The sequence below is a fragment of the Hydractinia symbiolongicarpus genome, chromosome 2 (genome assembly GCF_029227915.1).
Source record: "Hydractinia symbiolongicarpus strain clone_291-10 chromosome 2, HSymV2.1, whole genome shotgun sequence".
Taxonomy (NCBI): domain Eukaryota; kingdom Metazoa; phylum Cnidaria; class Hydrozoa; order Anthoathecata; family Hydractiniidae; genus Hydractinia; species Hydractinia symbiolongicarpus.
Genome location: NC_079876.1, coordinates 32,497,375 through 32,519,544, shown reverse-complemented (window position 1 = coordinate 32,519,544; position 22,170 = coordinate 32,497,375). Strand labels below are relative to the sequence as shown.

At 33.1% G+C, this 22,170-nt stretch overlaps 1 protein-coding gene across 4 annotated transcripts; it reads right to left on the bottom strand.

The window, feature by feature from the left end:
- Positions 1–1,794: 1,794 nt before the first annotated feature.
- On the bottom strand, positions 1,795–19,519 carry LOC130630700 (thyrotroph embryonic factor-like). 4 transcript variants are annotated; one of them, XM_057444285.1, is made up of 3 exons: positions 19,420–19,519; positions 5,256–5,314; positions 1,795–2,838 (listed from the first exon to the last, which is right to left on the bottom strand). In XM_057444285.1, exons 2-3 carry the CDS (start codon positions 5,311–5,313, stop codon positions 2,165–2,167), a joined length of 732 nt encoding a protein of 243 aa, XP_057300268.1. In that variant the 5' UTR covers position 5,314; positions 19,420–19,519; the 3' UTR covers positions 1,795–2,164. The 4 variants fall into 4 exon arrangements, with proteins under 4 accessions (XP_057300268.1, XP_057300269.1, XP_057300265.1 ...); XM_057444286.1 differs by lacking the exon at positions 19,420–19,519 and adding an exon at positions 16,198–16,259; XM_057444282.1 differs by lacking the exon at positions 19,420–19,519 and adding an exon at positions 7,992–8,739.
- Positions 19,520–22,170: the final 2,651 nt, after the last annotated feature.

Sequence of the window (22,170 nt, the reverse complement as noted above, 5' to 3'; positions counted from 1 at the left end):
CGAGTATATAACTTTCACGTGGTGTCACATAAGTCTCTCTCTTTAAACTATCCTTGATACACAGCTAATGCAACTTTGTAACTCTTTTTTTCTATTTCATGTCTTAACTACCGCAATAACGATGGCGATTTAGGTGTTGAAAAATGAATTACATATGTCGATCACTTGTTGGAGAAAAGAGAAAAATGTTACATGCGATATTGTATGTGATGATGCACAGTATAATATGAAAAGAATGAAATTTCTTATGAAGTTCTGCTTTAAATGCACTCTAGGTGGAGCGCAAGAGGTACAGAGATATGAAAAAAGAAGAACCTTCCAAAAACGAAACAGAAAAGAAGAAGCAGTATAACGAGCGCGTTTTTCAAGTGGAGAATAGTTCCTTTACACCTCTTGTATTCGTGACAAATGTTGCGACGGGCGATGAGTGCAAAGCCTTCTTTAAACGCTTAGTCGAAATGATTGCGAAAAAACGGCCTATTCCGGTATCTTTGGCAACGAATGTCATACGAACAAAGATCTGTTTCTCGTTGCTACAATCGATAATTTGATATGTACGGGGTTCAAGATCGACGCTAGATAGGGACAATAATCTTAATGACTTTGCGTTGGCGAACAGAGCGTCCATTTATGATTGATGTAAATGTACTGTTAAATCAATATTAGTTACATGTCGTTTTGTATTGTAACGTCACCCTTTCAATGTTCAAAGTGTTTCCTTGCCACGCATAATATCTTTGGTCATTTGGTTTTTTATTTTAAATTCCAGGTTGATTTATGTTAATAAAATGTTATTTAGTTTAATAAAAAAAAGTGTAGTTATCGTCCTCATAAACTTGGTTAAAACTGGTTAAAAGTTTAGTCTGTCTGAAGTTTGTTGTTTAAGAGTCAATTACTTATTTGTAGACAAAAATATTTTTATGTTATAACTTTTCGGCTTAAAGGAAAAGAAACAATACATATTTTAGTTTATATTAGTAAAGTGCCTTCTGGTAAAGTTGCTCCCTACTAAGAGGAATGTTGGAAATGGGAAAGGTAGAACTGAATATTACTTTTAATGACAAAAGTTTTACCTGCCTTGCTGAACAAACAAACGTCGGACAAAATCACCTAGAGAAAAGTTCGTCACATTTGTCTATTTTAAAAGATTCTTGTTGACATTTTCCTACACGTGATACGTGACACTGATTTTGTGATTTTAGCGAAAAGTTTCGTCAAACATAATTTTTTGTTGCCTCTGAAAAATTTCGTTACTTTTTGTCTGACATATTTTTTGTTCCACAAAATAATGGGATGAACGCCATTTATGCTCTAAAAGTCAGCTAAAAAAGTGGTTGTTATTTTCAATTAAATTATACCATTATAGTCACTTTTCTCGACTAATTTTTTGGATAGAAAACAAAATACATGCATAGCAATGTGATAAAATTTTTTTGTATGACAAGTTTAATGTGAACTGTAAAAATATACAACTTATTATCTTCTATTCTTGAACATTTTGGGTCTTAAAAGAAAGAAAAAGCCAAATCAGTAAAAAAAGCTGGTAAAAAGATTTTTAGTCGGTAAAAAATATTAGTCACCGAACCATAATTTGGTCACTTTTTGCCGATTTTTCTTTACCGACAAGGTTAATTACCTTGTCCCGTAACGTAATTTGCTTACTTTTTGAGAGAGAAATGATTATAAATCTCTCCTGCAAAAAGTTATATCTATTCCACTTTAAAATTATTTGGTATTCAAAAAAGAACACACCTACCCCCGAAATGGGATTGCTACTTATGAATTAACTTCAAGTTAGCAACAAAACAAAAAATATATTTCGTAGAAAGGAGAAGTGATTTGATCACACGATATAAGGTGTCTCCACCATAGATGTTTCTAATGTGTCTCCACCATAGATGCTTTATAAGGTGGCTCCACCATAAATCTTAAATTTACATACATACATGAAGACCCAATAAACTATATACACACAAGCATCGTCAAAAAAATTTTAAATCCTCTTTCACTGGATTTGAAAAAAACGAAGTAAACCAAGCATTTTGAAACAGATATCTACTAAACGTCATAGACGCGTCGCGTCGCGTCTTGTTAAATGCTGTCAAAACATGTCGGCGTCACAAGAACTTCGTTTGGAGTGACGGAATTACGTTTTATTTTCATTTCATAGAAGATTGTTCTTCATGAGAATTTCTTTATAAATGTTCATTGTATTTTCAAGTTGTTCGTTTTTCTTTTGCAAATTCACAATCGTGAAACGCAGTCCCGAGTTTTCGTCTTCCAATTGTGAGCACTTTCTACTGACTTCGATTTCTTTCTCGCGCCTTTGTTCTCGCGATTTTTTTGCCGCTTCATTATTTCGCTTCCGCCTTTCCCAGTAGCTTTGATCTTTGTTTTCAGGCGGGATAAACTGACGTTTTGATTTTTTTGCCATCGGCGCGGGATTGTATTGATATTTAGCGGATTTTAGTTCATTGTCACGTTCTCCATTATGTTCTCCTTGATGATTATCTTCGTTATCTCCCACACTTGATGATGGAGATGGAACAGACGAACTTGCCGACAACGATCGATTTTTATCGGACACAATAACGGAGACAGAACGTATTTGACGTTTATATTCCTGCGATGACTCTCCTATGCTGTGCCGATATTCATGTTCTTTTTTGTCCGTGGACGGACGATATGGTAAAAGATATTCTCCTGTATCATATCTTCGTTTCATTGTTTTTGGAATATGTACGTACGTTTGACCACTATTTAATGACGCGCAGAAATCATCAATCCTCATCATGTGAGGTCTCAGCCAATCCATTTTAGATGTATCTTTGTTACTTTCTAAAATAAGAAAATAAATAAACGATAGGTCAAACGTCAGAAGAAAAAAGCAATTTACTCATTCAGTAATATCACCTTCACAGATTGCCCACATTCAAACTCCCACAGATTTTCAACCTTTTCAAATTAATCTAATCTGCAAACGCCAATCAGTGTTTAAAAAATCTGACTTTGAATGGCAAACATTCGCCTGTAAAACGATGTATTTCCCGTAAGCCATAATGGCTGCTTCTCCGTGTACTGACCCGTGGCTTTTGGGAGAACCACAGTGAACTATGACAAAATACTGCATTTAACCAAGTGCACTTAATTACATGAAAACATAACTTTCTGGAAAATAGAAGCTGTTGTAACTAAAAAACATTTTCAAATCTTCCAACCATCTGCAAGATAAGCAGACTATATAAAACTTTTTTCTTGTTTTAAATTATCTACAGAATATCGATAGCACCTTCGGAACCATTTCTTTCTCTTCGGAAAGGTAAAATTATTGAAGAAATTGTCTTAGAAACAAAAAAAACCTGGGCACGAGGATATTGTTAGGCAATATAGAGCTATTAGGGAAATTTATGTAACGTGGTTAAAGATGAGGCTGGCTTACTTAACATACTCTCACGCGACATAATTGTGTTATTAAAAGATAACTGTTGAGTGGTAATTGGAAATTAATATTTCATCCTTTGTCTGAATGAAAACATTTTCTTTGGATCCATTGTTACAACTATTTATAGTTGACCAGATATTCGCTGCTGCAGTAATCCGCCCACAGTGGAATACAAGTTTTACACAATGCACGTCTTGTTGGTCTGTATTGGCGATAAAAGAGCTGACGTTTGATCTATGTGAATTTTGCGGTAAAAATTTACCTTACTATGCGCGCGGGTGTGAAAAAAAGAATGCACAAATATGAAATAGACTTACACATTTTTTACGTAATATTTGTCTCAAATAAGAATAATTTAAGCAAAAAAAACAAACAAAAAAAACAAACAAATAAGAAATGGTACGGTGACATAATAGATTAAGATGCTATCGCTGTGGTGTTTAGTGGAAGAAACTCGATTATGCAACATAATGAAACATAAGACAGCGTGCGTTATATAATAAATAATGTTGATGATCTATCAATATATCGATTACCCGGGGGCGTTGCTTTATTAGCTTGAATTTCATGCAGCCAGCGGTTTTTATAAGTATCCCAAATGTACATGAAATCGTTACATTTGCATAAATGACTTGGAAACATGTACTTTGTGATCTTTTTTGGTTTATAATTAGAAAACATCGACCAACTAAATATGTGAGAATTTTTATTGATGTTCTTAAAGGTGAACAAACCAATTAAAAGAAAAATGTCCGCTCTCATTATGGTGGAAGATGAAGTTGAGCGTGTTTGTCAAGTTCAATGTCGATATTATTATTTATGAATAATTTAACCGGATATGCAATATTATATCTTGGGAGGGAGGGGGAGGGCGGGGTGGAGGGAAATAAAAAATAAAATTAAGTTTCTAGTTCAGCCTGAAAAAAGAAAAGCAACAATACAGAGTAGAAAGCCTATCAGCCTTCCTAGAATTCGCACAGCTTGTTTTTATAAGATAAATACTCTATCCTAATTTTCTAAAGGAAGAGGATTGTATAAGTAAAAAGACGACAAAGTAGTGGTTTTTGGTAGACGAGTAGTTGTGTTTGAGGAAAACTTGCGGGAAATATACTTTCTTTGTTATGCATGAGAAAGTTTCGGTTCGGAAACACTAGAAACACTAGAAACATTGGTTAGATGGATGTAATTGAGCGCTTAACGTTCTAAACTCTAAACTATAACTGTGGTGCAAAACTAACACAGGACGTTGACGCCGGAAGGGCCAGGGGGCATGTTCCTCCCCCCTTCCCCTAACACTTTTTTCCGAAGTAAATTTTATTTTAACGTGAATTTGTAAAACGAATAAATCTTTATTTAGTCATTTTATTGATAAGTTTATAAAATCACTGCTCAGAGAGTGTGGTTTAAACCAATCCACAACATCAAAATCTAAAAACAGGACCCTCCACTACTACATACATGTCGGAGATCCTTACATATCAACTTAAGCACATTTTGGCTAGGTATCGAACCGCAATTTTTTTTGCTTATTTCAAAGTGTTCAAATTGCAGCATACATACGGATCGTAAGAAGTTTACACTGTTTGTTGTTTGCGTTGTACTAAATGACTTAGTGGAGAACTTGGATTGTTGTAACCCTACTACCTAAGATGTTATGTAGAGAATCCTGAACCTCGAACAGGAAGCTTTCAACAATGACATGACAAGCTTCATTCACATGGTAAGCTTCATTGACATACTAAGCTTCACAGACTAGTTAGACAAAAAACAAAAAGAAATATAAAACAAAAATCTAGTATCAAAATATATTTACCATGTGGTGGACTTTGCTTGCTTATCCACCTTTCCTGATTTGCCATTGCCTCGACCATCCTAAAAAAAAAGAAACATGCTTGAATTGCACTGCTAGTGAACCGACTTTAACTTGGTAAGGAAATAATATAGGCTTGATGCAAAGGAATTGGAGTTTAAAAATAAACACGGTCCAGGTCAGATTGGAAAAAGGTGATGAATTTACTACGTCCAAGTCATGCTGTTATGGAAAACAGATGTTAGGTCGAGAATGATAATAGTTAGAACAAAAGAATTTTAACAAAGAAAAAAAGCGATATTGACTGAAGAAAAATTACAAAACACAAAAAAATATTTGATTAATAAATAAAAAAGAGAATATCATTCTTACGAGTGATATCATTCTTTTAAAACAAAAACAAAAAACTTTAAAGGGTAACAAAGGGTAACAATTAGCGAGAGTATCCTCTCTCCCTTTCCCTTTTTTTAAAACCTCTCTCTTGGCAATAAAACAGAAATTTGCCGTAAAATGTGCTAGATTTAGCATTAATGGTTTTTATTGGTATGGCAACAACAACAAACAATGAAACCGCCGATTACGCAACACAGAAAAATAATTTTGAAAAGCTGAGTAAGCAGTTGTGTACAAAAAATGCAAAATAAGGAGAGTGACTGTTTGAGTTAAACGATGGGTTTGAAGACGTCATATTCTTGGTGTTTATAGCAAAAAATGCTTCAGGCGCTCAATTTTTACTGTGCCTTCCGCAGAAAAAAAAATGATGTGTAAACTATGTATTTTTAAGTATGTACATTTAAGTATGTATTTTTTTCGCAAAACACTTCTTGATAACACTATAAGCAGAATTATGTGTGTTGTTGTTCAAGCTAGTATCTCATTGACCAAGCCATGTTGTGTTTGTTAAATACTGGAGTAGCAAAAATTTAATTATAAAAATGCGGTCATCCAAGCCATTGTGAAAATATTTTGTCTGTTGAGTAAAAGTTCTTTTTTTTGATTGAATTGCACCATCTTGACTTAAACTGCACCACCTCGGCTCGATAGCCGTGAAACAATTCATTAATGTGTCTGCATACAAGAAATAGGCATGGAGATAATTTTTACGCCAAGTTTGCGAATAGCGAAGGACTTTTTTTGTAGACAATATAAATTAACCGCAAACTGAAATATAATTTATTGGAAAGAAAAATTTTACCGCAGATAATTTAACATATAAAAATAAATCCTAGTCAATTTTTTTTTTTGGTTTGACGTAGAACCTTTTGTTACACGGGAATTTGAAACATATTCCTTGTAAGGGCAGAATTTCCGTAACATTTGTAAAAAAGAGCACTTATATAGATATTCGACACAAACCTTAAAAGCAAGATCTCATAGGAACACCTGTACTTTTACATATTATCCGTCATGAAATTGTGGATTTCTGACATACATTGACTTGTGGTGAAAACTTTGGTACTTGCTAATCATCCCGCTCCTCCTCCTCCAACAAGGTTTTAACCAAACCGTAAACCTAACCCTGACCATAACCTTGACCAGTAGGTGACTACGGGGCTCGGGAAATAACCAACAAGTACCAAACTTCCGGAGTTTGTGTTTCCAAAGAGTGCACGGGGTTACAAAAGGTCGTGAAAATCTGGTTGCTACTGATTAAAAAACATTTTTTCCTTAGATACTAACAAGCCGGCTTTAACGTGAAAAAAGACATCATAAAATTAACAATCTATCAAGCACCTTGCCAATGTTAGCAATAAACCATGTTTGTACCATCAAACAGATCTTTATGTAAAACAACTACAATAAATTCTATCAAGCATTAATTCATTTTGCATTTGTCTTGCTAATTAGTTCTCTAATGACACACAAACCGTGATGATTCGTTATGAATCGCAATTAAGTTGTTTATCTTATATCAAATCACCAACGGGAATGTCTTTTTTAAAAATGTTACAGTTATTAATTGTTGCAAAGTAGAAACACGCAGCTATGATGTCATACTTTACTACTTTCATGCGTGGGCGTCAATATGACGCGCGTTAAAATGACGTGTAGGAGTTGCGAGAGTTTTGCGTAACGTACTAAATTACATCAATTCATTTATGAGTAAGAATGGAAAAATGCTTGAGACACTATCTTTTTTTTACAGTTTCGTTAAACCCTTACTGCTGAAGTATATTGTTAGTACTTCAAATGTTTCAGAGTTCAAACAAACGCCGTGATCTCGTTATCATTATTATCACTATCAAACAAATGTTTGATCCCAATATCTTTATATCCTCGATATCCTGATTTATTGCAATCCTCTTGAGTATTCTCAGCCTTACCAGGTTGTCGTCATATCACTTAAAATTATCGAAACTGTTAGCTCTGGGTTTACCGCCTTTTCAATTTAGCGAATCATGAAATCGACAAAAATTAATTTTGAGGAATTTATATCCACTTGCCAAAACTGCTAAAATAACAAATCGTATAAAAATCCAAAAATGTAAATCATATTTTCTTGTCTCTAATCAATTTTTCATTAAATAGAAATCACTCGAAATTATAATTGTTAATCAAGACTCCCTTTCTGTGTTTCTGTTAATCTTTCCAAACAAACCGTCAAAGTTAATTAAAAAAGCACACGAAGACTTGTGCGTAAGATCAACCGTTCGCCAATCAACCTGTATTTATGTTAATTATTCTTATAACATAATAAAAACCATCATATGAACATAAGTTCACATTGAAATAGCTAACCTTTTCCAGCTCTCGCTGTATTTATCCAACATCTTTCTCTGCCAACTTGTTCCGCTTAATCCTTCCATGCGTATGGCTTAATGAGTGTAAAAATCACAATTAACTTTAATCGCTTCATTAATAACCATAATTACAGGTCTCTCAATAACGAGTAATATTGACACTTAAATGTCATACAACGAGTTTGATGCAGCCTGTACTTAGCTTAAAGGTGTATTACACTATAGCGACTAGACATTAAAAGAGATTCAGGTTAATTTTGGAAAGCCGCAAGAAATTATTTCTGAACCTTCATAAAAGTCAAGAAAATTCACTTCCTTTCCTAACATCTGTACTGCTGAAATTGTGGGAATTCATTACCCACGCGACATATTAAACCTAACATCAGCTAACATACTTTCTAGCAAACAAACCTTACAAATACTATTTTAAAGAAATTCAACTAAAAAGGGGGTGAACTTGTAGAGGGTTTATCATTGCTTAAAACTTGTTATGCGTTTTATTATTTTGATGAACTACTCTGTTATACTTTTTATAAAAGTAAAGAAGAGACGCTGCGACACATGTCAGAAACATGCAATGTGAGTCAAACAAAGTATGCAACCTTATCATTACACCAATCGAATCGCAAATCAAATGGTTTACGACAATAACATGTTTTTATTGTTCTTTAAATTACGTATTTAATTTAAGATTTAAGGCTACTAATAGTTAGAATTGACGTCAAATAGTCGTCAATCAACTGTCCAATATCACGTATCCACACAACAAACTTATAAGTATGTCATTTTTCTTGATAATATTTCCTGGAAAAATTTGTAAACAAAACTTTAAGCATGATTTATTAAAAGAAAGAAATGACATGTCTCGCATGATTAGGCGTCTTTTAATATCATCAAGATGGAGTCGAAGCATCCAGTAAAAATTAAAAGAAATATTGTAGCATTTTCACATTGCTTTTGCATGCACTTTGGACCGGAAGGATAAATAAATGATATCTGCTAATGAATAACCGAAAATTTTGAACGTCAGTTTAAACCGCTCAAATTGCTTGTAACCAACCACACATTTGTTAACGAGTTCTGCTGACGTCATCAAAAGTTCTTGATGTGCATGCAATTACAGTTTTTTAAGTTCGTGTCCAACTTCATTTCTTCAATCGCCTATGATTGATCATAAAAAAGTCCTAGCAACGAATTTGCTGGAATTTGTAACCGCCTATTTTGTAATGTTGTGTAACATATAATTTTAGCCAAGAAAATAATTTGGTCAATTTGACTAATGCAAATAACTAAATATAGAAACAACCGTGCTGAGAATACAAATGAATCACCTTTACATTCGTTTTGAAGCGACTTTGAGAGAAAGAGAAAGTGTTCCCTTTTGTTTGAGTTTCAATTCCAAAAATGACTGTTTGGATGCTGGTGTGCATAAGAGTACAAAGCGTCTGATGTTGCTATGACCAAAAGTACTGAAAACAATATATCGTACAATATATCTGGTGTTTGTTTTACACCAGAATATCACATTTCAGCTTCTAAAAGTTTATTTCCTTCAGGTTATTAAACATGCGTCAGTGATAACTGTAGCTATTTTTCCTTAGCCAAAAAAAGAACGAATTTCAAGTGGCTGCAATTTGGTATAAAGAATATGTTATAGGCATTTTAGAATTGACCGTGAAAAATTATGAAATGTACATTTACTTACTTTCATTTTCTTTTTTATTTTCACTCTAGATAAACAAAAACACTCTAGCTAAGCAGAAACAGAAATTGTTTTTATTGATTGATTAATTAATCTGTTTTTTAATTTGGAACCTGTTTGATCAAAGTGTTGGCTCAGGATACGGATATAACAATTTTAAGTCTTGCGGTAAACTGTGTTGCCATGGTAAATAAAAGAAAACTGCTCTGTTCATAATTGATTTTGATAGATAAATATATATCATTGTTACTCTATAAATTTGTAAACAAAAAAATTTGTTCATATGCGAAGAATAAAGATGCTGAATTTGTTTCAGGGTTTTAAAAATATGAACCCGAAATCTTACTGTATTGAATGAAAAATTATCAATTAACGCCCGTCAAAAACTGTTAATTAACGCTCATTATAATAACGTGCTACAAGTGACGACCCTTCACACGAATTCACCAGTGAAATTTAATCTAACCCACCCTCCGCCCCAAACGCAAGCACACTTAAAACAATTAATAGCCCTTCTAATGACAGGTGCAACTCCTCATTAAAATACATAATTATAAAACGCCCTTTGTGCCTGACTGACATTATGTAATTAACTCCCCTTCTAATAACACCAACCCCATTAACCCACCAAATATTACAATTAAGATTACCGCCATTGTTGCAATCCCACTACAATTACCGCCCATTCAACCGCAGGATGTAAAACCTGTATTAAATGCCCATTGTTATTAAAACATCATAAGTAAAAATTTTGAATCCAGATTTTACATTTTGTTTGGTTTACAGCTTGTTGTGATTGCCGTCAATCTTGATTGGTTTACCGTGTAAGAAACAGTGTCAATGTAGTGTTGCAGTCGGTCTTGATTGGTTAAATCGATCATACAAATTTGCATGGAAGTTACGTAATTAAGAAGAAATATTTTTGAAGAGGCTATAAAGATTACCATTATCTTATAAAAACTAAGAAAGTTGTCATCGGTTAAACATCCGTGAAACAAAACAAATATTAATTTTTGGTTTTGTTCTTATTTGTTGCCATGACAACCACTAACCTTTTTAATTGTTGTGTCTGAAAATACTTTAAGAAACAAATTACTCCCCAGTCTACTGCTCTAAAAGTAAGGTTACGATTTAATTACGATAATCTTGTCCCCAATCCCCTTTTTCGATATAAAAGAAAGATAAGTCAATCAGCATGCCATATGAATGTGGCTTGAACCTTTTCCAATTTTATTCATTACGACCTCATTACATCTCTTTTACATAAGTTCATCTGAAATATGTCACATTCTTTATGCGAGTTGAATGGAAGATAACAGCAATTAAAAAAAGTAATTAAAAAGATAACCATTTGGGTAAATTTACGTAGAAATGTAACTTAGCAACGAAACAGCGTAAAAAGTTGTAGCTAAAATAAATAATTAAATAAAAACAAAAAAACATTGGTTATGGGTGGAAAAGAAAAGGAAATAAAAAATGTTATACTACTACTGATAAAATCATGCCGATTCTGAAATTAACCATATTTGTTTTGATTTTTTTCAAGTGGTCGCTTTTGTTTCATTTGTTAACGCCTTTTTTATATGACGGGGCTTTTCTGACAACTTTGAAAATAGTTGCAGATAGTCCCGTTCTTGTTCCGTAAAATCCCTAATGCTTCGTTAAAGACAACTTGTTTGCCCAAAATAATGACACTGTTTGCGGCCTGGTTAAAATTATTAACAAAGTCAAAATTATTAACAGGAGCATTTCCTTTTTCTACTATCACTTATAAATCTTATAGAAGAAGTAACAACAGCTTCTCTCTTTAACACGATACAACATAACAAGCATACAAATTCGTATTATCCACATAACATGCAACTCCTCACTATAACATATTGACTAAAGTGTAATAAAATTAAAACCTACAATGTATAAGCAATCAGTATACTTAAATGTAAGCGAAATGTTGAAGCATGGCGCGACCTTTTGAAAGATGTGCACTTGTTGTGTTTTGTTGACAAGCTTGTTGTTAATATACAAGAGACAATTTTATTGACAACCTTGGTTCGATCTAATTTTACTATGCGACGTTTTAATAGAAAAAATATCAACTTCGAATTTCATACATGAAGATGCTCACCATAAACAGCCTACTTCTATGTGTATGTGATGCGAACACCAGGTCAGCAATTAATGCAAATAGTGAAATTCCATGCGCAGTATTAGAGACAACAGCTTAAGGTAGCTGTCTACGGTCGAACTCGCATTGTAATATAACCTCTTTACTAAACAAGAAAAGACTCGGACATGTGACCATGGATGTAGTTAATGAGGATATATGCCAACTAAGGTTCCGCTACAAGCACAGCGTTCTACTATAATGCTGTTTCCACAAACGCAATAATATCATAATAGAATATTGGAATACTGTTTATATGTTGCATCTAGTCACCACGTTTTTCCAAATATATAAAATTCTTTTGTGAGAATATAGCTTAAATATTTTAGGCCGTGTGACCATAACAAAATATTGGCTAAGGTCAGAAGTCCAAAGACATAAAGTGCAAATTGTATAATTTTCACATGTAGTCGTGCATTTAAATTTTTAAAGATATTTAACTAACCAGTCAGAATAAACAAACAAGCTCCTTTTCCATAAGTGTAAAACCAAAATAGTCCGATTTTCTAAATTCCCGTAAATAACTTGGTCCACCCTCTTGCCGCACACACAATATTGCAAACCAAATATATATCACATATCTGTGTTATATGTTTATTCTTATTTATATCATCTTTCATGGCTCCTAAGTTGATTTTTGTTTAGCAGACTCTCAACATCTTGAAAATACTTCAGATATTCACAACTTTTGCGCATATTTAACAAAATAAGTTGGCATTCTTTTAGTGGCCCAATTTTTTGGTTTCAATTTAAACTTTTTATATTTCCGGAAGGCATTATGGTGTTTTGTTGCATTTCGTTTTATATGATTCTTTACTTTTCCAAAACTGTCTTTACTTGAAATGCAGTTGCCGCTAGCTAAGTCAATGAATGCTTGTAAAAGCCTAGTTGCACTGACGTAAGAAACGCAACCGAAACACTTCTAGACTTAGCCTATTTGTATCCTATATAATACGTTCCTTGATCGTGAGTGTGTCAGATTGATCGAAAGAGAACAAGTATCCATTCATAATTTTCTTCACAGAGACTAAAAAGTTGTGAAATTTTGTTAAATTAAATTAAAATTGCTTTTTTTATTTTAACCCTTCTAGAAAACTTTTGCATCTGTATTTTTAGGACTTCTAAATTTTTTCCCAAAACTGCGTTTTTTGGATAAGTGGAACATTCGTTAGCGGAACCCTTTTTTTCGGTCCCTTGAAAGTTCCACTTATGGAGCAGAAATTGTAGTACAAATTTAGTTTTCTTGTTATGATTAAATTGTGACTTCAAAAACAGTACCCAGTGGCGTAGGAACCAGGATAAAGGGAATTTGCAATAAGTTTTAAAAGTTAAGGTTAGTTTCTTTGCAAAAAAAGAACACAAAAAATAACAAAATTACTTCCTCGCCCCTTTTTAAACCGATGAATTGGACAATTTTTTTTGTGTTTTTCGATAACAACAGTAAAACGAATGTTCTCACGACAAAACATAACTTTCAAAAACAACTGCCGAAGAGAAAGAAAAATCATTTTATTGAATTCTAATGCCTTTTTCCGGCAATCTAGAGGGCTAATTTCAAGACTTTCAGCCCCGTTCCAATACCCTCACTTTCACCCTCCTCCAAAAAAGTTCTAACATGACATCAGCATTTGGCGTTGTGTCAACAAATGATAGATTACAAGTGTTGTGAAGTGTCATGACACTAGTGAGTGAAACAATGTGGTCGAATCTTCATATGTCATCTACACGATTGAGATGTTCAATATTTTTTAACAGATTTTAAAATTGAATTTAAGGGTAATAACTAAGCATTTTACTGATGGAACTTTGTATTCGCGATTGTAAATAAATGTGGAAAGCCTTTTAAATGTTGCATTAACTACCGCAGAAAAATAATTGACAGATAGTGTTATGGCTCATTAACTTGTGGCTAATTTAGCTGGATCGTTTGCACGTGTTTTTCACGCGTATTGCACGAGTTCATCAAGTTATAACATGAGATGGAAAGGTCGTGCTAAACGCATGCTCCCTCAGTGTCTGTTGCCAGCAATAAAAATTTAACTTCGATAAATGTGTTTGAAGTGTATGCTTAGAACGTGTAGTTTATCACAGAACTAAAATCCGTCAGTGAAATCTGTCTAAAGCGGAAACCTCTACATAACGGAGATTAACACTAAATACAGGTCAAACATTTTTGCAAATAAATCTATAACAAGGACATGCATAAAAGCGGACAGTTTTTTTTACATCAATGTATTACTATGAGCAAAGTTTGGAACATTTCAAAGCATTTTTACAACTTCCAGTTTTCTAGTGCTGCAACATGTATCGTGGCTCTGTAAATGAATTTTCCTTACTGAGAGACAGTATATCAGCGATAAAAAATTAGTCTGTTTCAGTTTAACTACTATACATTCCGATTATACTTGTCCGTCATAATTGGACTCCCGAACCAGGAAATCTACTTTTAGACGAAAGTGACCACTCGGGAACAATACCTTATATGTACACAAATCATGCTGTTCATTCATTCTAGACCGAAAAAAACTGATCTGATAAGTCATTGATTGCTTGGAGAGTATGACCTCGACAATTTTAATCGTTCATAATCAACTATAATGGGGTAGAAGGTCAAATTTTTAATGGAGCCATTCTGTATACACTTACAGAGAATATAATAAGGTAAATATTAGGGTGTGTATTTTCAATTACAACACCTGCCGCTGTTAAGAAATTGTTGGAAACCGGTTGCACGTATATATTCTGTAATCATGTATAATCATGCATATGTTTTTAGATACATTTATTTAAATATATTGTACATATGATTCTTTAACCTTTCCAAAAAATATGAACGCACTTTTTCATTCACCGTCCATCTAGAGGGCTGGGTACTAAAAACAGAATTACACCAACGAAGAAAATTTTAACAAAAATTGTTTTCTTTGTTGAACAAAAGCAACAATAAAACGTTTGTAGCGCATGCGTATTGAAAGAATAATTATTAAATCCTGTTCCATTTAAACTCTGAAGGTTGAGTCAGCAAGATTTTTACAATCTTAAAAAAAGTACTACATTATATTTCTTACATAACTTCAATAATCCAATATTTAGGGTCAAATTTTCAGCACGAGATTCATATCGGAACATACGAATACAATATAATGAAATTTAAACGATATAATACCTAAAACATCTATCAAAAGATAACAAATTAGGTTTATCGATTTCAAAAGGAATACTGTTGTCCTGTCCAAATACAAAATACCTGTACAATATGCAGGCTAGGATTCGTATGCATCAGTGAGTAACATGCTACCAATTTTTCATTTATTCATTCTGAATAAACCAAAAGAATATCCTTATAATCTTCAAACTTTTCCTCTGTCCTGATGAACTTTGTTGCATACAAACTCATCATCATAAATGAAACACGTGTTCAGGAAAATCCGGAATATGACACAAAACTTTCGCTAACTACGGTACAGTGCCTAAAATAGCTTTTTTAAGGGTCTAGTTACCATGTAAAAATTTTTTGTTCTGTTAATGTGTGGAAAAGTGCATATATGCACCATCTCGCAGCAATAGCGCCAGATGGTGCTTATGGTGCACATATGGTGCATGTTAAAAATTTCAAGAGCGTTACAGACTCTAGTTGTAAGTAATGTCAAATAAAAAATGAAATTAATATACGCTTGAGGTATCTGCAGTGTTTTTGTTCGCACTTGAGCTGATGCAAATAGTTTCTATCACAAAAATCAGAATTCGTGGCACGCTTAGATTTAATTCTCAATTAAATTAAAAACAATCAGCATTTTTAACAACAACAACTTTATTGTCTTTTTGCCCAAGCGTTACACTGCTTTATTCTTAGTAGGTGCAATGTCTCCCAAATTGCATAATGCCGCCCATTTCCCGGTGGTAACTTTAAAGGACTTTTGTTATGTTTTATGTTCTGTTAGATTTAGGTATGCCGGTCTGCAAATTTACCCTTATGCTTGTCTGAAACATTAGTCATCTTTATTTATTTTGTCTGTTTGCGAGAATAATGTCGTGTTACGGAAACACAAAATGTGATATTTAAAGGACAGGCGACCCCGTGGATTTTTTCACGGGTGACAGACTAGTTATATTATGATTCCGCGTCGGGCAAATAAAGAATGCTAGTATATACACTCTTATAAAAATTAAAAGATTTCAAGAAGAAATAATATTAAAAACGCAGTTATAATTTCCAATTTGTCAAAACAGCTTTTAAGTTGTTTAAATAAGAGATAAAAAATGTAAAATAAAACTGCGACGTAATAATACATAAAAATAGGATCTACCATTACAAAAAAAATAAAACGAGAAACTTACAATGATTTCTCTCTGTCTTGACAACTGCAACTTATATAACTCTGTGTTGATTAAAAGTTCTTTTTTTTAAGAAATGAATAAAATAACTTTTTGTTTTATGTAATGATGTATTGAATTATGTAATCTTTTTTAATATCTTATCCTATATTTTAATTATAAACTTCTTTTGAATCGAATTAAATATTGTACTGCATATAAAAATCCCATGAGGTTTAGAATATATAAAAACTATCAATAAGATTGATAACAGAGCCAATTAAGTTCATTACGTAACAGATTGTATGCATTAAACTCTCACTTTGCTCTCACTCTTGTCTCTCCTCCGTAAATAAAGACAGCAGCTTAACCCAGGGAGTATATACTGTTTTTGAAATTAAAAAGGATATTTGAAGAAGAGCATTATGGTAAAAGGTGATGTTGGATATTGCAGCAACATCGTGGTATTGAGGATATGAACTAGAGCTATCTGATGTTATGTGATTCTACACAAGAAGCATTTTGCTTACCATGCAGATATAGCGAAAAAGCTTTGCACCAAGAAGCATGTGTTATGAGTGTTATAGGTTAACATGCGTACACAAAGCACATGTCTTATATATCTAAAGATATTGCAGACTAGTTCAATGACCTTTATCATTGCGTTGTATTTTTTCAGTTAAATAAATGCTTTCAGCAGGAAATCTTTACTGAGTTTTTTTCTTCCTTTGTCCAAAACCCAATTATTGATGAAGGACTCTGCTAAATATTGAAATTTGCAACTTTTTTAAGTGACAAACTCAATCAACGATATCAGTGGCAGTAATATTGTACATTGTTAAAATTTTAAAATTAATAATTTCAAATTCAAGCAGTTTAATTTGAAATTTCAAACTATGCTTTTTTTCTATTCACAACCAAAACTAAATATCAACTTTAAACCGGTTATTTATTTTATTTATTTTAGCATTAGAAGCTGTCTTAGGTTCCTGGGACTGCCGGCGAAGAAATTATAAGGAGTTCACATCTAAGGTGGCAGCTTTTTAGTGCTAATGTAATTACTTAAATACTGCATAGACGGAAAAAAGTATGAGCGCAAAATAAATGTCGAAGGCTATGAATATAGTGGGAGATAGTGCCTTAACTGGGATATGCAAGGATTTTGCTATTGGATATAAATTATGGAGGTGATAAAGTCATAGAACTGTAGTTAATTAACAGTTAATTCCTCAAGGTTACAAAAATGGAGTTCATAGGTATGGCATTCTTTATTTTTTTATTTTATTTAGTCAAATACACTGCGCATAACAATCCTATACGTATCTCTGGCGGTAATGTCTACAAATTAACTCGTTTCGACTTTCTTTTTTTGTACTGTAAGTTGAAAGGATGATTATTTTTATGCTGTTTGTGTTCATCAAAAATGATAATTCAAGCAGTACCCGGCAAAACAGGGAGAGTGTAAAAAAAATATAATGTTTTCATAAAGGGCACCAAATCATCCGCCAATACTTACACTCGAGAATATATTTAAAGTGCAAATAAAAAAATTAAAAGCATTAAAAGAGATTAGCTACATTTTAACAATTACAACTTAACATCACATTAAAAATAGATATCTATATCTCGCTTAAATCTCATATCTTAAATTACGCCAAAATTAACTAGAGCTATGTTATTAATTCTTCCAATAGGTAAACTGTGACAATTGAAAAACTGATGATGGCGTCGGTGATAAGGCAATGTCTAAGCCAGAAAAACACTGAATTTGGTGACATGAGAAAAATGGTTGCCACAATGTTTCAAATTATTTAGCTGTGAACATGCTATCATCACGCTGGAAATTTTCAGAGAGTTCAGGTAAGGTGCATAAAAGGTGCATACAATACCAAGAAATTTGCTTTGGTTATTCTCTTTCATTATAACGCGAATTGGTATCACTGTGGTAAATAGTAGGTGGCCATAAATTGCATTTAATGACGAAAGATTGTCAACGGAAATCAATCTCTATAATAATAGCCGTCGTCTGTCTGTCTGTGCGCGGACCCCCCGCTGAGTTAAAAAATGATGTTACGGAAACACGAATATCAAATGCGATATATTTTTATCCACTTTGTGGCGACGGGTAAATATAAAGGACGGGCGAACCCGTGGATTTCTCCACGGATTAACGACTAGTCTATATTATAATACCCGTACACGTCTGTCCGTCTATCTGGCTGTCACGCGAAATGGTAACTGCAGTAGTGAGACACACAAAATGTGATAAATAAACAACGGCGAACCCGTGGATATATCCACGGGCTACTGATTTATATTTAGGTTTTTTAAAAAAACACTGCGAAGTTTTAAGGCTGTCGCTTTTCTTAAAATTCTTAATTTTTTTCATGTCATAAAAAATATGGAGTATGAGTTCTAGGTTACAAATATTTTTGCTGACGCGCGATTCTTTTGTTTTTGAGAATGTGATTACACACAAAAGTATTGATTTCCTCAGGTAAACAGGCTGATTAACCTAATTAGATTTAGCTAATGACATTTTTTGATCAATGGGAAATCAAAACAGCTTTTGAAAGATTGGTCTATATCAGATTTGCAATTGTTAAATAATTACTTTGTTGACGTAGTCAGTTGGGAAACTTTAAACTTTTATCAGCAACATTTATGTCGGAAAGAATTTACAGTTAAAAAATATTTACAAGTTATGGTAAATTGTACATTTGTGGAAAAGTTTTTATGACTACTCCACTGATGAAAAAGCTCCATAGTTTCGCCAGATTGGTTCAGATTTTCACCAGACTATAAAAATGTGGCTTATGGAAGAGTTTGATTGGAAACTCTTGCTCAACCTTATTTATGATCGTCATAAAAAGGATGTGTGAAGCATCTACATCAAATAAAATTAAGAAAGAAGGAAGTTGAGAAGAAGGGAGCATGCCTCCGAATTTTTTTCCTTATAAAATATTTTTCAATAAAATAGATATCGAATGATTCAAAGTCACATGGGGGATGATAGAAAAGTGAATTGTTTTGACATTCCAAAAGTTTTTGGGAGGAATAGATTGTAATATTTACTAAATGGGGTCAAGGAGTAACTAAATCTGGTAAAAGCAAACTGGAACAAGAAATGAAACAACTATTTCAATATTTAAGTAAATTAAATCAAAATTACAAAATATAGATAAAATATGAAAAGATTACATACTGAAAGAATATAAGAAAGACAAACAAAGTTATAGAACTAACCTATAATATCAACAATACTTTCTCCTCTTTTCTGTTGGTCTGAACAAAACAGCTTCTACTTATGTAACTCTATTTATCGTTGATTGAAAGTTCTTTTTTTTACGAAGTAAATTAATAACTTTTTGTTTTATGTAATGATGTATTGAATTATGTGATTTAGCTTATATCGCTTTATTAAGTAAAATAAATTGAGCAATAACAAGGCTATTAATCTGAATAAAATAGAAAAAAAGATAAAAATATGTTTATATGTAAAAAGGTATTTATGAATAAAGATTTAAGAATTACATAACAAATTTTCAAAGTGACAAGTTTAGGTCCTAATGTCATTAACACATGTTTTATTTTGACCTGAGCGTTTCTTGTCTTTTTGAACTTTTTTGTCGACACGTCACCGTCGTAGTTTACATTACGTCGACAATTTTAAATCCCTCGACACATCACCGTCGTACGTCATATGATTGATTCTTCGACGTGGTTGACCACGTTGTCTGCTTCTATTTCCTGTTTCCAATAAACTCTGCACCGGGAACAAACAAAACCGTGTTAAAAGTGGTAATAGAATTAGTTTCGTGCTTATTTATGATTTTTGGTTCAAATTCTTTTAAAACTGGACATTCTTAAACTTTCAGAATACTAGCGGATTATTAAAAATGATTTGTACCATTCTTTTTTGGTCAAAACTACCTCCAACAATTTTTTTTTCTGTGATCAAAAGCTATCGTTGGAAATTGGCCCAAAGATAAACCATTCTTTGTTATTAACAACAACTGGTACAACAAAGATAATTGAAAAGTTTTTATGTTGCTGACACTTTAATGTTGCACACCTAGTAACCATCCATTAGCTTTGCAATGCGGTTAATTTTTTTGGCCGGTGTAACGCTTATCTCAATAATAATTAAAAAAATCTTCTTGACAAAACCTCACATACTGTTAACTATCTGAAATTTGCAAGCGGGCAATACGCTTTTTTAGGTATTGTAATTGACTTAGCGCTACTGACGACGGCCAATAAAAAGCGCTATTAACTAATTGGCTAAAAAGCCTTCACCACGGGCTTTTTGTCTACCTATTCCGAGAAATATTACCCAAGATTAAAAGTATAGACCGAGCTTACGAGGTCGATACGTTATTTATTAACTGATGCTACTTTCCAAATGTTTGTAGAAACCAGGATTATTTTCTAAAGATTTACTTGTGACAAGGTTGTAAAAACCAGGTTTTGTTAAAAAAAGAAAACGTTCGATTAGAATTTCATTGTTTCAATTTTTCAAATACATGTACAAAGAGAAAACAAAACATTTGAATAACTATATAGAGAACTTTTTTAAACGTTTTTTGAACCAAAGTTTATTCTTTGTCAGAAGAGGAGTCATCATACAAATTCGACGTTATTTTGCTTGTTGCTCATTGTGCTGATGAATGTTTATATTAAAAACGAAGTTATTTATGTGTGCATCATCGAACATGGATTTAAGATTATCAACATTTCTTGATGATGGATGTAGTGTTTGTGATGTTTTGCAAAGGACGTTTTTTGTTCAAACTGATTAGGTCTGACATGTGCTCTTACTGTTCACTTGAAGCTGTGTGGTATGATTTTAAACTTTCGATGTTTTGTTACTTTCCAGTTCTTCAATGATACTTGAATCGATCATGTTGTTGTTTTTTGTAGCTTCAAAAAGGCTGTTTGGTAAAATTATAGTTATTAAAGTAAAACTTCAAGACTTGTATATGTAGCTATGTTTTCACGATTCTATTGCAATGTTGTTTGTTTACATTTACAGCTACCATTATGGTTTCTAAGTAAAAGTTATACCGTGCTGTATAAAGCCCGTCGTTAAGGCTTTTTATCCAATCAGCGCTACGGATTTCCCGTATTAACCGGTTGAAAATAGCTATCAGTTAATAAAGTACGATATAAAATGATTGCCATAAATGTAAACAAACAACTTCGCCAAAGAATTAGTAGAATTAACTAGCTACATATAGACCCAAAAACCAACTTAGAGTAAGTCCTAAACCGCGTATCGACCTCTCAAGTTCGGTTTACACTTTTGACCTTGGGTAATATCTTCGGTACAAATAGACAAAACAGTTTATATTGTACTAGCCGGGAAACCCGGCGTCAAAACGCCGGGGTAAGCCACAAGTCAAGGTGTGAAGCGGCGTTGAACACTCTGTGGAGCGCCGTAAACTGCGCCACACGATCTGGTGGAGCTCTTTAGTACAGGTATATAGTATGTTGTAAATCAAGTGAAGCACATACACCATTATAGTGTTGCGACTGTAACATATTTTTCAAAAAATGACATTCCAGCAACGATAGCTGTAATAAAAACAGAGTTTACAAACCGTTGTTACTCCATCATAGCAAAAACAGTCAATCAATATTATTTTATTTTGCGGAATAAGTTTTTGCGGAAGTTAAAAAATGAATCGTGAAACCAGGTTGAGCGCTTAGCACAGTTAAACGGTGTTGCACAAAAATATCGCCCTCAGTCATTGCACTGACCTTTTAAGCTCGGGCCAGATATATCGCATTTGCTATTTCGTGTACCTGTAGCACGATTTGTTCTTGCGTGCACACACCCATACACACAGATCAACTTTCAATTTGCTTAAACACATATTTACATTAACAGTTTCGAACGTAAAAATTTAAAACACACCTATAAAAAAAAGTGACCATCTTATTAAAAAAATCTTAGCGTCTTTGGGAATGCCATCCTAACGGTGATGTAAAATA

Coding starts and splice junctions, on each gene's coding strand:
- LOC130630700 (XM_057444282.1), bottom strand. CDS start 8,059: ATGGAAGGATTAAGCGGAACAAGTTGGCAGAGAAAGATGTTGGATAAA. Junction 5,315..7,991: donor TACAGCGAGAGCTGGAAAAG/GTTAGCTATTTC, acceptor CTTTTTTTTTAG/GATGGTCGAGGCAATGGCAA. Junction 2,839..5,255: donor CAAGCAAAGTCCACCACATG/GTAAATATATTT, acceptor TTCTTATTTTAG/AAAGTAACAAAGATACATCT.